A 14576-nucleotide genomic window follows, 5' to 3' on the forward strand; every position below is an offset into this window, starting at 1 on the left:
AGCAACACAAACGTGGGGAGTTCAGCTAACGTAACAGGTGACCCAGACAGACTATGGATGGATCCTTCCTCACCTGTCCTATCAAGTTCTCCCGCTCGTCAACCAGCTTCCTCAGGCGGATCTCTGAAAGAAACACAGGAGATTTAGAGCTCATCTGCTTCACTTCAGTATTACAGAAAATGTTGGACAACTGCTTACAGTACAGGATCAGTCTCACATTAATTGTACATTAAATACACATTAAAAGTCTCACAGGACTTCTCCCAATTATCGGTATAACTTTATGAGTAAGCATCTATAACCCATTTATTACACACAATTGCATTACGTTCATGCAAGAACAATCATAAGAACAACTTGTAAAACCAATGTTGACATACCAGGGGTGGGAGGAGCCAAGTACATGGACAGGGAGGGGCTGAGTCAGAGTGGGAGGAGTTTAGAGTCCCTTGATGCATGCAATGGAGCAGGTGTCCATTGGGAGAGGATATGTGAGGGGTGGGGCTATGGTTAGCATGCAGAAACTGTGGAGAGGACACTCAACCTCTAGGGCATTTTATGCTAAACAGCGAATGGATGAGGGAAGACAAACATAAGAGATTTGCTTGTGCGTCAATGACAGGCAGACACCGCTACATATTATACAATAATGCATAAGTACTACAGTTCCTTTCTCAAAGCTGGTAATGACTTACTTTATTCATTAAGGAAAAGGGTCAAGGTATTTCCTAACAAAAAGTGCACATGAAGACACATTTAGACCAGAGATTAACAAAGCAGTCATATTCTTACACGGTGTACAATTTGTCTAGCAGTCATATCATTATATGAATTCAGCACACATGACATAGTGCCGTCGGAAAGGTTCAGACCCCTTGACTTTCTCCACATGTTGATATGTTACAGCCTTATGTATTTTTAAAAATGTCGTCAAACAATTTTGAAATTTTAGCAAATTAATGAAAAATAACGGTAATACCTTATTTACATAAGTATTCAGACCCTTCGCTATGAGAATCCAAATTGAGCTCTGGTGCATCCTGTTTCGATTGATCATCCGTGAAATGTTACTACAACTTGTTTGGAGTCCACCTGTGGCAAATTCAATTGATTGCACATGATTTGGAAAGGCACACACCTGTCTATATAAAAGGTCCCACAGTTGACAGCGCATGTCAGAGCAAAAACCAAGCCATGAGGTCAAAGGAATTGTCCATAGAGCTCCAAAACAGGATTGTGTTTAGTCACAGATCTGGGGAAGGGTACCAAAAAATTTCTGCAGCATTGAAGGTTCCCAAGAACAAAGTGGTCTCTATCATTCTTAAACGGAAGAAGTTTGGAATCACCAAGACCCTTCCTAGAGCTGGCCGCTCGGCCAAACTGAGCAATCGGGGGAGAAGGGCCTTCGTCAGGGAGGTGACAAAGAACCCGATGGGCAGTCTGGAGCTTGTCAGAGCTCCTCTGTGGTGATGGGAGAACCTTCCAGAAGGACAACCATCTCTGCAGCACTCCACCAATCAGGCCATTATGGTGAAGTGGCCAGACGGAAGTCATTCTTCAGTAAAAAAGGCACATGACAGCCCGCTTAGTTGCCAAAAGGCACGTAAAGACTCTCAGACCATGAGAAACAAGATTCTCTGGTCAGATGAAACCAAGATTGAACACTTTGGCCTGAATGCCAAGCACCACGTCTGGAGGAAACCTGGCACCATCCATACGGTTAAGCATGGTCGTGGCAGCATCATGCTGTGGAGATGTTTTTCAGCGACAGGGACTGGGAGACTAGTCAGGATCGAGGGAAAGATGAACGGCGCAAAGTACAGAGAGATACTTTTTGAGAACCTGCTCCAGAGCTCTCAGGACCTCAAACTGGGGCGACGGTTCACCTTCCAATAGGACAACAACCCTAAGCACACAGCCAAGACAATGTAGGAGTGGCTTCGGGACAAGTCTCTGAATGTCCTTGAGTGACCCAGCCAGAGCCCGGACTTGAACATCTCAAGATTATGTTATAATGCTGTTATTGCATCAAATGGTTGTTTTATCGAGTAGAATGTTTTTTTTGGAACACTCATCTGTGCGTGGTCTTCTAAAATTGGGCCTCTGGGGCTAAATGCTTCCAGTAGATTTACAATGCCTTAGGCCATATTCCATTCATGTGAGGGAGATGACTACGGTTTGACTGGAAGGTACCAGGGAGAGATGGCTTGGGTATGGGTTTCTACACAATGAGAACAGTCTTTACAGCAGATACTGCCTGCTGTAAATGATTAGTATCGTTCATACAGATCCTAACCTTGTGACCCATTCCATACATCTGTTGTTTGTCATGAACATTCAGGAGGATGTACTTTGCTATAAAATGCTGTGGATCAAATCCGCTCGAATAACCAACGAGTGGGTCATCGAGCAGCTTCATTATTGCAATAATTAATCTATGTTATTAATACGTTTTGAATAAAGTAATATCCTGATTGGTGATTGACCTCGTCTCTCCTCATTATTGATTAGAATTTCCACGACACAACGCTCCCCCATCCAACCTGACAGAGCTTGAGAGGATCTGCAGAGAAGAATGGGAGAAACTCCCCAAATACAGGTGCTGAGCTTGAAGTGTCATACCCAAGAAGACTCGAGGCTGTAATCGCTGCCAAAGGTACTAAAACAAAGTAACGAGTAAAGGGTCTGAATACTTATGTAAATGTAATATTTCAATTTTTTATTTTAAATACATTTGCAAACATTTCAGATTTTTTTTTTTTTGCTTTGTCATTATTGGGTATTGTATGTAGATTGATGAGGGGGAAAAAACAATTTAATCAATTTTAGAAAAAGGCTGTAACATAAAATGTGGGAAAAATAAAGGGGTCTGAACGCACTGTATACTAAACACAATGCAATTTTACAGTTTGCACATACAGTAATAGCCCAGGGCTTGGATTTCACCTGACATAACCTACATGGAATTGACTTGTAACAAGGAGGATTTTTCAGCCAATTATTTTATTGCATGAGAGACTTGAGACAATCCCATCTGTTCGTTTTTTTCTTCAAACGCTTTTTCCTACCTATACCACCAAATATATTTTTTAGTTCTGGGTAACATTTTGACATTGTGAAGATGAAAGGTATTGCAATAAATGTGCAATTAATTGCTACAGTATTTGTTTCTCTTGGGAATTACACAATATATAGATATTTTATCATGCGTCCCTTGAATAGATGCAAAGAATTAAAAATAATTCAAATCAAATCAATATTATTACATTATATAGGTGCTTATATGAGAGTATGGGAAATGTACCCTGCCAGGGCCAATGTGTTCCAGGCAAGCAGTAACACACCTGATGGATTCTACTTAACTACTACAACTAGCTTTCTTAGTTGAATCAGTTGAGTTACTGCTTATTTGGGGAAAAAGTCTGCATGGTAAGATTACCCATCCCATTTTATGACCAACTTCCCAAAGCACTTAAGCAAAAAAACAACTGGAAAACGCTAATGGTGCATTTCACATAGGAAAACGCATTGTACAATATAAAGGACAATAATACAGGGACATAAGCATAGTTCAAAGAAATAACAAAATAAATACATAATCCGCTGCAATTGTCTACTCAACATCATTTTACCCATGTTGATCTACAGGATGTCATGCACATTAACATCTATTCAAGATAATATAGAACATCAAGACAATTATAGACGATTCTGCACAGCATTTCACCTAAAAAAAATGGTGTAACCTTTTACACTCGTGGGAATTGGCCTATATGGATAAGGATAAATTGAAGTTTCTTACAGAATCATTGCATAACCATGGTAGCAATTGAAAAGGAACAGTTTAGAGATGGGACAGTTATTAGACCAAAGGTGAGTACACAACTGTTCACCTGACAATACTGAATCATAACATTACACTGATTTTATGTGCATTTTACATTTACTGTACTTTTCGCCGCATTTGTTAACAAATTCAGTAACATAAGACTATTCCTGGAGAATGTGGGGTAGGTGCAACATAATACCCCCAAAAATGACAAGGGTTTGAGTGAGAGGACTAACTGGTGTCTCGGAGTTTCGAAAATGTTAGATTACTTGTTAGATATTACTGCATGGTCGGAACTACAAGCACAAGCATTTCGCTACACTCACATTAACATCTGTTAACCACGTGTATTTGACAAATACAATTTGATTTGAAGTGGCCATACACCTCTCCAAAGTGTGCACAGTTCCTAAGCAATTTCCAATGCGCTTCTATGACACAAAGACGAGTCTTCAACTACAAGGTACTTTTTAGACCTCTCCTAGCTGTGCCGTTCAGGAGCTAGAGCAAGGACACGTGTAGTCGTTTCATTTGGAACACAACACTTCATCCCCGCCATCACACAAGCTAAGTTATAAAATACAATCTTACGGTGTTAGGCTTTCACAAGGCAATTCAGAGAAACTTTGGCGCACGTAGAAAAGGAGTCATGACTGAATTAAGGTGCCCTGGCAAATTTGCTTCACAATAAACATAAGCTCTTTCTGTTCAGAACAACCCAGGGTATAACGCCATGTCATCTTGCCACTGTACATCAAACATAGTGATCATAAACATCGACACTGTATATGACATGAGTTTTATGATTTGGAAATTTGAAGTTCAAATTTTGGACTCGGGTGTTTGGCTTGCTTGTATGATACCAAAGCGTTATTATAAACCTCAACGTCTCATCTTTCAAAATACATAGTCATCTTAATTTAGAGCTTTTCCCTCACTCAGACAACCAAAAAATGTACAAAAAATGTACAAAAGTTGCCCAATTACTAGGAGGAATGGGGGAAACTTCTTGTCGCGCACTGTGCTCAAGTTCAGAACGGCTGTTTGTCAAACCCCATACAGCGTTGTGAAGCGCAGAGCCAGAGCTCTGATGTCATGTATAGCATGTTACTGTGCAGCCCAATTTAGGTGCTTATTAGTGCCCAATTCTGCCATTTTCAACCTGTATACGGTTAGGAGTGTAAAGGGTTAATCGAAATGAGCTAAAATACCCACACACATCTCTCTGATTGCTTTGGAATTCATTTGAATTGAAGGTGCTTCGGCTCCAGCAGTTTAAACTCTGCAATTCCTATCATAAATATTTGCAGTTTCTATTGAGGGCAGACCTAAAAACTAGGTCATTCGTCAGTCCTCCTCTTTCCCCTTGCCTTTTCCTTTCTTACTGCCCTTTTCCGAGCCTGACCTAGATTGCTCCGTCACCCCCTGCTCAATATGTACTTTGACTACGCTCTCTTCTACCCTGCTTTGACCCATACGGGATTTTCCTCTTCCCTCTCCTCTACTGGCAAAGCCCCCACCTCTGTTGCATTCTGCAGCCTCTCACTCTCACCTACACATTGTTGTTCAGTCACACGCACTCCCTCTGCAATGTCTTTCTGTTCGTATATTACCCAAATAAGTGATTAGTTGTTGTTCTTCATTGGCATTCTGGCCTGCAACTCTGGTTTGTGCTTTTTCTTCAGAGCTATTCTGGTGCACTATCTGACCCCCGTTCAAGTGGCTGCTTTGCCACTATTGTGCCAACTCCCTCTACTGTGCCCTGCGGTTTTCCTGTTGACTTGTCCCAGTCTTCCTCTTCCTTGATTGCCTCCTCTCTACCTGGCTCTACCTCCATTTTGTTGCCTTCCATCATTCTCACCTCCTGGCTGACCTCTTTGGATGTTACTGGAAACACATTTGCAGAAACCACCGAATCTAGGTCGTTAAAGTCAAACAATTGACCCTCATCGATATCATCGTCCCCCTCATCATTCCCCTGCTCACTGGGTTCAGGTACCTTGTTACCCTCCAGCGTGGCCTCAATGGGATCGTCTTGCTCTTCTGCTTCGGCCACCATAGTGCATGGTTTGCTTTCTTTGTAGCCCTGTTCCCTAAAAGAGTCAATTGTCTCCGGAGTTTCTTTTACAGGGTCCTGTAGTCGTGTTTCTGTATCATTCAGCTCGGTCTCTGTGGAGATCCCGCCATATGATACCTTTTCTTCATCAAGTGTTACTGGCTCGTTGTTTTCATCTAAGTGCTTGTCAGCTACTGGACAACCAGGTAGATCCATCAATTGTTCAGGCTGTCTTATGGTCTCAGCAGCAGGGCAGTTGCTGTCGAGCGATGTGCCACAGTTCTCTCCTGATACATTTTTGCATTTATCTACATTTGCTGGCAATGCTATCGAAATGTCTTTATGTTCAAGTGTATTTTTACACTCATCTGGGCTCCCATTTTGTTCATCCTGACCTGCCACTTTCAGGTATTTTATGGCATTTTCGGTAACATGCTCTGGGTGAGTAATGACACTATCATTGGCGATAAGGTCTTCAGGTACCATGCTCTTCTCGAGCGCCGGTCTTATAACTATGCGACTGTGAAAGTTAATTCCCTGTTCCTTTGTGTCTTGGATTGTTTGAGCCTCATCAACTGAGACCTTGATTGCATCTTCTTCTTTGACATTGTTTGAATTCCCAGCAGTGGACTCTTTCAAGTTCAATGGACATTTCGGGTCAGCTGAAGAGTTCAGGCAGTCTACAACGTTATCAGGGTTGGTTGTGTACCCTGACTCGTCTTTTTGGGTACCAGTATTTGTTGTGGATTCTAATTTCTCTTTAGGGTTATCAGCACTGGTTATACAATGCTGGTCAACAGGATCCACAATACCAATGTCGCACTCATGGCATAATACTGATATCTCGCCTTCTGATTTCTCTGATTCCATGGAAGGTTCTTGTTTGTCCTTTTTCTTTTTGACAGCTTCCTCACTCTTGGCTTGGTCAGTCAGAGATACTTCTGGGGTTTCAATGGGAGGCTCCTCACTCTTAACCTCTACTCGGCCCTCTGCTAGTTGTTGTTCTTCCTTCAGGTTCCCTCCCTCAGCTATGGTTTGTGCTTTTTCTTTAGGGCTTTGGAGTTCTCGATTTGGTGAACTACCGGTCCCCTCCTCTAGAAGCTGCTGTGTGTCCATTGTGATAACTTCCTCCACTACTGGCTCCTTATCTGTTGAGATTGAGTCCACATCCTTTTCTGTTTTGCTCTTCTTCTTATCGTCTCCCTGCTTTTCATCACCTTGTGTCTCTCCCTTCTTCTTGCCTTTCTTCTTCTTTTTGCCTCCTTGGGCCAGTGGCTGCATGTCAGTGGTCTCTGGCAACACTTCAGCCTTTTTTGTTTTCTGAAGCTCAGGCTTTGATTCGACTGGGCTCTTAGTAGTATCAAGGTTTGTCCCTTGGGGAATCGGTGTGCAATTCTTCATGGAGACTACACCCTTTTCTGTTGTGATCTTCTTATAGTCTTCCTGCTTTTCATCACCTTGTCTCTCTCCCTTCTTGCCTTTCTTCTTCTTCTTCTTGCCTCCTTGGGCCTGTGGCTGAGGGTCAGTTGACTTTGATAACGCTTCTGCCTTTGTTTTCTGAAGCTTAGGTTGAGGCTTACATTCTGATTTTATTGTGCTCTTACTAGTATCATGGTCAGTCCCTGGGCTAATCTGTGTGCCATTCTGTATGGTGTCCTCAATGGTTTCCCTAGGCTGAGGACATGAGTCTATACTTTTCACAACCTCTTTACTCAATGCTATATTATCTTGTTCAGCTAATGCACCATATTCTGAGGTAGGCTCTTTTGTGTGATCACTACTCTTGGCGACTTCGGTCTCCATATCATCTGCCTTGTCATTTTTTATTCCCATTTCCCATTTGTTTGTGGCCTCTACTCTCCCTTGCACTGTCCCCTCTATGCCTGGTGGTTTGTATCCCTCTTCTGTAAGCTCTTCCTCAGGAACTGTTACAACCACAATTACCTTAGAATCGCAAACCGGTCCATGCTTGACCTCTACTACCGGTATGACATTGTCAGAGACTTTGTTGACATTACTGCATTCAATCTCAACCTCATCCCCCAATTTGGGCGAGCATGGCCGAGCCTCCAAAGAAGTTTCGGTTTCAGAAACACCAGCGAGGCTACAGGGAGTGGGCGAGGTCAGATGGTTCTCTTGAACCGCCTCATGTGTTTCCACTTGCTGCCTGGACCTTCCTGGATCCACCATCTTATCTCCTCTACTCCCCAATTCCATATCCTGAGCTCTGCCTAAGAGATCATGAGGGGAGAACGTAAGGGTGATACAGGCCAAACACTGTGGTCTGGTGTTTCAAGTATTGTAATTTTTCTGATGATCAAGATCTGTCAGTTGAAGCTGGGCCAATTAGCGCAAAGCAGAATGAAAGAATTTGGCCAAAATCTAACCAAACAGGAAGAGAAGAAAGAAAGGGAAGAAGAATAGGAGGAGATCACAAAAACAAAGCTCTTGAACGTAGATGAATTGTCAAAGCAGAGGAGTAAGTCAGAGGCACTTTGGTACCTCAAACTTTGGCAAGCTGCAAATCTTTTAAACTCTGAAATGTCTGCTGTGGTGTTATATTGCTTTGGGGGTCACGCTCACTTCCACAAATCAGACGGCCATATGACCATCTCAATATGAAACCACTATGTAGGATACACATGGTACCAAAACAATGGTGTTTACGCCATGTGCTTTAAATCATGGTTCAGATAGATTAATTCAAATTAAAATCAGGTGTAGGGGTGGCAATGGGTTGGGAGGAGAATCAGTAGTGAAAGCTTAAAAGTTAGGTCGCAGAAGTCCCCCCAAAAAATTGTGCCAGTCAACCAAACTCATGTTACCTATACTGGTTTGCATTAGATTGGGTGTGGGCGTGATTTAAGTTTTCAAGTTAGCTGTAATTTGGCAAAGCTATGAGTTAAGCAAAAGATGATTCCAACATATGGCGATATTTGTCCAGTAATGGTGCTTACCGAGCATGATGTTCCCCCCTTCCGTGGGTGATGTCTGGCCGTCCTGAGCCAATTGAGAAGCTGGATCTCTACTAGCTGACCTTTCAGTTACCACTGCCACCTTTTCCCCATTGGTGGTCAGGTCAGGTCCGAGGACAATTCCATGTTTCTGGGTAGGACATGAACACAGACTGATGACAGGCTTTTGGGTCTCACAACAGTAAATTATAGCTGCATAACTCTGCAATAGATAAACCCTATTTCAGGGGCCACTGTTGCATATTCAGAGCTCCGACTCCCATGAGATGACAAAGTACCTTCAGAATATCTTTCAGCTGGACCAGCTCATCCCTGAGCTCATCTCGCTCATTTTTGACGGCGTCCGAATACTCCTTTTGTTGCTCTAAGGCCTGAACAGTGCCCCCCAGTGGTGGGGAGGAGGAAGTGCAGGTGAAGAACAAAGGAGTGATATGGGTGAAGGAAGTGAAAGTGAGCCTACAGTATACAGTTTCAAGTATTCATGCACTTGGCTAAAGTTAACTTCTCTGCATAAGTGAATAAGTGTATTTTAAGACCACAACACAGGTGCACATATCACAATTGTGTGTGGGGGTTTACACATACATACACCAAATGTACTAACAAAGTGAATGGATCAGAGTTCACAGGGCATACCCCAATCTTTTTATCCTTCCACTCTACTGTTTCCTGCAGGTCAGATATTTCCCTAACAAAGCTGTCCTGAGGCCTCCCGGGTGGCGCAGTGGTCTAGAGCACTGCATCGCAGTGCTATGCTGCGCCACCAGAGTCTGGGTTCGCGCCCAGGCTCTGTCGCAGCCGGCCGCGACCGGGAGGTCCGTGGGGCGACGCACAATTGGCTTAGCGTCGTCCGGGTTAGGGAGGGTTTGGCCGGTAGGGATATCCTTGTCTCATCGCGCTCCAGCGACTCCTGTGGCGGGCCGGGCGCAGTGCGCGCTAACCGAGGGGGTGGGTGCACGGTGTTTCCTCCGACACATTGGTGCGGCTGGCTTCCGGGTTGGAGGCGCGCTGTGTTAAGAAGCAGTGCGGCTAGGTTGGGTTGTGCTTCGGAGGACGCATGACTTTCGACCTTCGCCTCTCCCGAGCCCGTACGGGAGTTGTAGCGATGAGACAAGATAGTAATTACTAGCGATTGGATACCACGAAAAATTGGGGAGAAAAGGGGATAAAAAAATTAAAAACAAAAAAAAACAACAAAAAAAAAAAACAAAGCTGTCCTGCTTGAGACGCAACTGACAGACCTCCTGGACAGTGGAAAAGCAGATGATGGAACAAATAGGAGAGAGGGAGAGTGTGTGGGAGAGGAGTGAAAACAGTAGAAGATCAGCATGCAAGTAAGGAGACCGGGAAATTCAGAAATAAGAAAACTGAAAGGTGGCAGTTAAGGTAGTTTGGGGTTTTCCTTGGAGGACTCACCGTTAGTAACTCCTCGCTCTGTTTTAGCGTTTCTTTCATCACGTTGAACTGGCACTGGAGCACGCCGTAGGCATGTTGCTCACGCTCAATGTCCTGGGAAAGATGACAGAGGAGATGTTTGAATGGACTAACAATATGCAGTGATCATTTTGGCCCTAAACAGCTGCCTTATAATCCAGGAAGTCGCATTAGCTACATTAGTTGTGGATTAAATCAATTTGGATAAAGGGTGTTGTACACTACGAATTTAGGGATTTGTCGGCCATAGAAATCATTGGTCAGACCGCCTAAGCGTTTTTTTTTGTTGGATCGCCTAAATCCAAACAGCGTAATATATACACTGAACAAAAAATTTAAAAACGCAACATGCAACAATTTCAAAGATTTTGCTGAGTTACAGTTAATAAAATAAATGAGTCAATTAAATAAATTCATTAGGCCCTAATCTATGGATTTCTCATGACTGAGCAGGGGCGTAGACATGGGTGGGCCACCCACTTGGGAGCTAGGCCGACACACTGGGGAGCCAGGCACAGCCAATCAGAATGAGTTTTTCCCCACAAAAGGGCTTATTACAGTTCATTTGCTACTTTAACAGCCTCCAATCTTCTGTGAAGGCTTTCTACTAGATGTTAGAACATTGCTGAGGGGACTTGCTTCCCTTCAGCCACAAGAGTATTAGTGAGGTCAGGCACCAATGTTGGGGATTAGGACTGGCTTGCAGTCGGCATTCCAATTCATCCCAAAGGTGTTCGATGGGGTTGAGATCAGGGCTCTGTGCAGGCCCATCAAGTTCTTCCATACCGATATCAACAAACCATTTCTGTATGGACCTCATTTTGTGCCCCAAGGTATTGCCATGCTAAAACAGTAAAAGGCCTTTATTTGCCAGAAAGTTGGAAGCACAGAATCGTCTAGAATGCCATTTTATACTGTAGTGTAAGATTTCCCTTCCCTGGAACTAAAGGGGCCTAACTGGAACCATGAAAAACAGCCCTATACTATTATACCTCCACCAAACTTTGCATTCGGGCAGGTAGCGTTCTCCTGGCATCCGCCAAATCCAGATTCGTCTGTCGGACTGCCAGATGGCGAAGTGTGATTCATCACTCCAGAGAACGCGTTTCCACTGCTCCAGCGTCCAATGGCGCTGGAGCCGACGCTTGGCATTGAGCATAGTGATCCTAGGCTTGTGTGCAGCTGCTCAGACATGGAAACCCATTTCGTGAAGCTTCCGACAAACAGTTCTGATGCGGCTTCCAGAGGCAATTTGGAACTCTGTAGTGAGTGTTGCAACAGAGGACAGATACTTTTTACACGCTAGGCAGTCCTGTTCTGTGAGCTTGTGGCCTACTATCCTATGACGGTGCCACGTTGAAAATCACTGAGCTCTTCAGTAAGGCCATTCTACTGCCAGTGTTTGTCTATGGAGAGTGTATGTCTGTGTGCTCGATGTTATACACCTGTCAGCAACAGGTGTGGCTAATCCACAAACATGATCCCACGGGATATAGGCCTATGGGCGTTTTTTTTATGCTCCGGAGCTGAGAATATTGGTATATCCAGAGACCAAAAAGCTGAACAGATGAACACATTTTTAATTTACAGGGGGGGGGGGGGATTGCATTAAATGTAATTATTAATTTCCAATGATTTACTGTCTGTTTGGACTGGGTGCTGCTAGTATTTTTAAATAATATAACCTTTGAGAACTAACAAAATCACCAAAATAAAAGGCTAGACAGTCAGGGAGAATTGAAAATTACAAAAACTATGAATTTAGCATTATTGATTTTGTTATTATGTTTGAGCAAAAGAACAAAGCCATGGCAAAATGCATAGAATTGCAGGAAATTAGCTTTAAAACTTCACACATCTCTCAGTTCCATGGCAGAATATATAGAATCACATAAAATGTGCTTTAAAAAGGGCCAATTTCCACACTATGTGAAAAAATGCCCTTGTAGTGTAAGAGCTGTTTGAAAAGACCACCTGAAATTTCAGCCTGCTATTGTGGGAGGAAGTTTTGGCCTTCCATGATGACATCGACATGCAGCAAATTAGTCAATAAACATAAGAAATAGAGATCCAAACCTCTATGCCAAATACCAACAGCTATTTTTCAGTTTTCCCCTCATCACTCCCAGACAGTCCTAGAAAAATTATTGCTTGAGAAATTGTTCTTTGCTAAGAAGCTTTTTTTGTTTCTTTATGACTTTTATTAAAAAATAATAATCACAGTAAGGTACTTAATTGTTACCCAGGAATGATTTGATATTGAGATAAAAACAGCTATATTGGACATTTACAACTGAAACATTTTCCCATTTGCTTTAAAACATTTCACTCAGTTACATGGAGACATTTTTAGTGGCTTACAAATAAAGAAATAAACACTTCTCTACACCAACAAGATGGAGACATCTAAAATATTCTTTAAACATCAGCCGCGCTGACCATGCCCATTGCCACACCCCCTGCCATGCCCACCACCTAAGCCCCTTTTCGATCCAGAAAAAAACCCTGGAAATGATATCTTTACAGTTCATGTATATAATCCTCCATTGCTGCATTGGTACAGGCAGCTACAGTTTCCAAAAGGCACCACTTGGCTAATGTCAGTCCCAGTTTTCACCTAATATCGCCCTCCTCTATAGCCTACCCCTTACTCCACTAACTTGTCCTCTTTTCCCGTCATCTTTCATCTTACTGTAATTGTATATTTCTCTTGATCTGGCCCTATCCTTTCTCTGCCTCGCCATCTCTCCCTCCTCATCTCTCCCATACCTTGGTCTTTCCATCGTACTCGCGGCGTGACTCGGACAGCAGCTCTTCCAGCTCCATGAGCGAGTCCTTCAGCCTGTCTACCTGGTACATCAGGTTGTTCTTCTCATTGTCCAGCTGGGCGTTGGACACCATGGCCTTGCGGTACTTCTCCTCCAACTCCACAAGGGAATCCTAAAGGAAGAGAAATGCCTGTTGGTGTTGTCATGACGTTGGCCTGTTGGTGAGGTTTATGACCCCCATAAATACCTTTCCCCCTTTCCTCTCTCTCTACTATACAGAGTGACTGTTGGAAAGCCTTTGTAACATAGAGAGTCGGGTAACATCAAAAGGGTGGTGAACAGAACCATATTTCGGTAATTCAACCAGTTGAAAATATGCGTTAGCCTGTCTGGGAACGGGGTTCCGCCAACAGCCAATGAAATTGCAGGGCGCCAAATTCAAAATCAACAGAAATCTCATAATTCAATTCTCAAACATACAAGTATTAGACACCATTTTAAAGATAAACTTCTCGTTAATCCAACCACAGTGACAGATTTCAAAAAGGCTTTTCGGCGAAAGCAGAACATATCATTATGTTAGGTCAGCAACTAGTCACAAAGCATACAGCCATTTTCCAACCAAAGAGAGGAGTCACAAAAAGCAGAAATAGAGAAAATGAATCACCAACCTTTTATATTCTTCAACAGATGACACTCCCGGGACAACATGTTACACAATACATGTATGTTTTGTTTGATCAATTTCATATTTATATCCAAAAACCTCAGTTTACATTTGGCTTTGCCTCCAAAACATCCCGTGAATTTGCACAGAGCCACATCAATTTACAGAAATACTCATAATAAACTTTGATAAAAGATACAAGTATTATGCACAGAATTATAGATATACTTCTCCTTAATGCAACCGCTTTGTCAGCTTTACGGAAAATGCAAACCATGCAATAATCTGAGTACGGCGCTCATAGACCAAAACAAGCAAAACATAGTGGGGCAAAAAAGTATTTAGTCAGCCACCAATTGTGCAAGTTCTCCCACTTAAAAAGATGAGAGAGGCCTGTAATTTTCATCATAGGTACACTTCAACTATGACAAACAAAATGAGGGGGAAAAAATCCAGAAAATCACATTGTAGGATTTTTTAATGAATTTCGTGAAGTCAAAAAAGTAATATTACAGTTCGTAGAAACATGTCAAACGAAGTATAGAATCAATCTTTAGGATGTTTTTATCATAAATCTTCAATAATGTTCCAACCGGAGAATTCCTGTCTTCAGAAATGCAATGGAACTCAAGCTAACTCACGTGAACGCGCATGGTCAGCTCATGGCACACTGCCAGACCACTAACTCCATCCCCTCTCATTCCCCCCTCCTTTACAGTAGAAGCATCAAACAAGGTTCTAAAGACTGTTGACATCTAGTGGAAGCCTTAGGAAGTAAAATTTGACCCCATAGACACTGTATATTCGATAGGCAAAGAGTTGAAAAACTACAAACCTCAGATTTCCC

General features: G+C 42.8%; 1 protein-coding gene across 10 annotated transcripts in view; it reads right to left on the minus strand.

The window, feature by feature from the left end:
- The window catches only part of LOC139547015 (leucine-rich repeat flightless-interacting protein 2-like), a 63737-nt gene that overhangs the window by 6861 nt on the left and 42300 nt on the right, over window positions 1–14576 (minus strand). For 6 of the 10 annotated variants that reach the window (XR_011669305.1, XR_011669304.1, XR_011669303.1 and 3 more), the window contains exons 5-11: window positions 13064–13234; window positions 10277–10369; window positions 10066–10104; window positions 9497–9550; window positions 9139–9231; window positions 8843–8990; window positions 74–123 (exon numbers count right to left, since the gene is read on the minus strand). Coding sequence is in view for 7 of the 10 variants with exons in the window: in XM_071356052.1 (XP_071212153.1) it covers window positions 74–123; window positions 8843–8990; window positions 9139–9231; window positions 9497–9550; window positions 10066–10104; window positions 10277–10369; window positions 13064–13234 (648 nt within the window). In the remaining 3 variants the exon portion in view is untranslated. Of the gene's footprint in view, window positions 1–73; window positions 124–666; window positions 8117–8842; window positions 8991–9138; window positions 9232–9496; window positions 9551–10065; window positions 10105–10276; window positions 10370–13063; window positions 13235–14576 lie in introns of those variants that run through there. The other 4 variants (XM_071356050.1, XM_071356048.1, XM_071356049.1 and 1 more) reach the window with 3 other exon arrangements.

Source organism: Salvelinus alpinus, chromosome 20 (genome assembly GCF_045679555.1).
Source record: "Salvelinus alpinus chromosome 20, SLU_Salpinus.1, whole genome shotgun sequence".
Taxonomy (NCBI): Eukaryota; Metazoa; Chordata; class Actinopteri; order Salmoniformes; family Salmonidae; genus Salvelinus; species Salvelinus alpinus.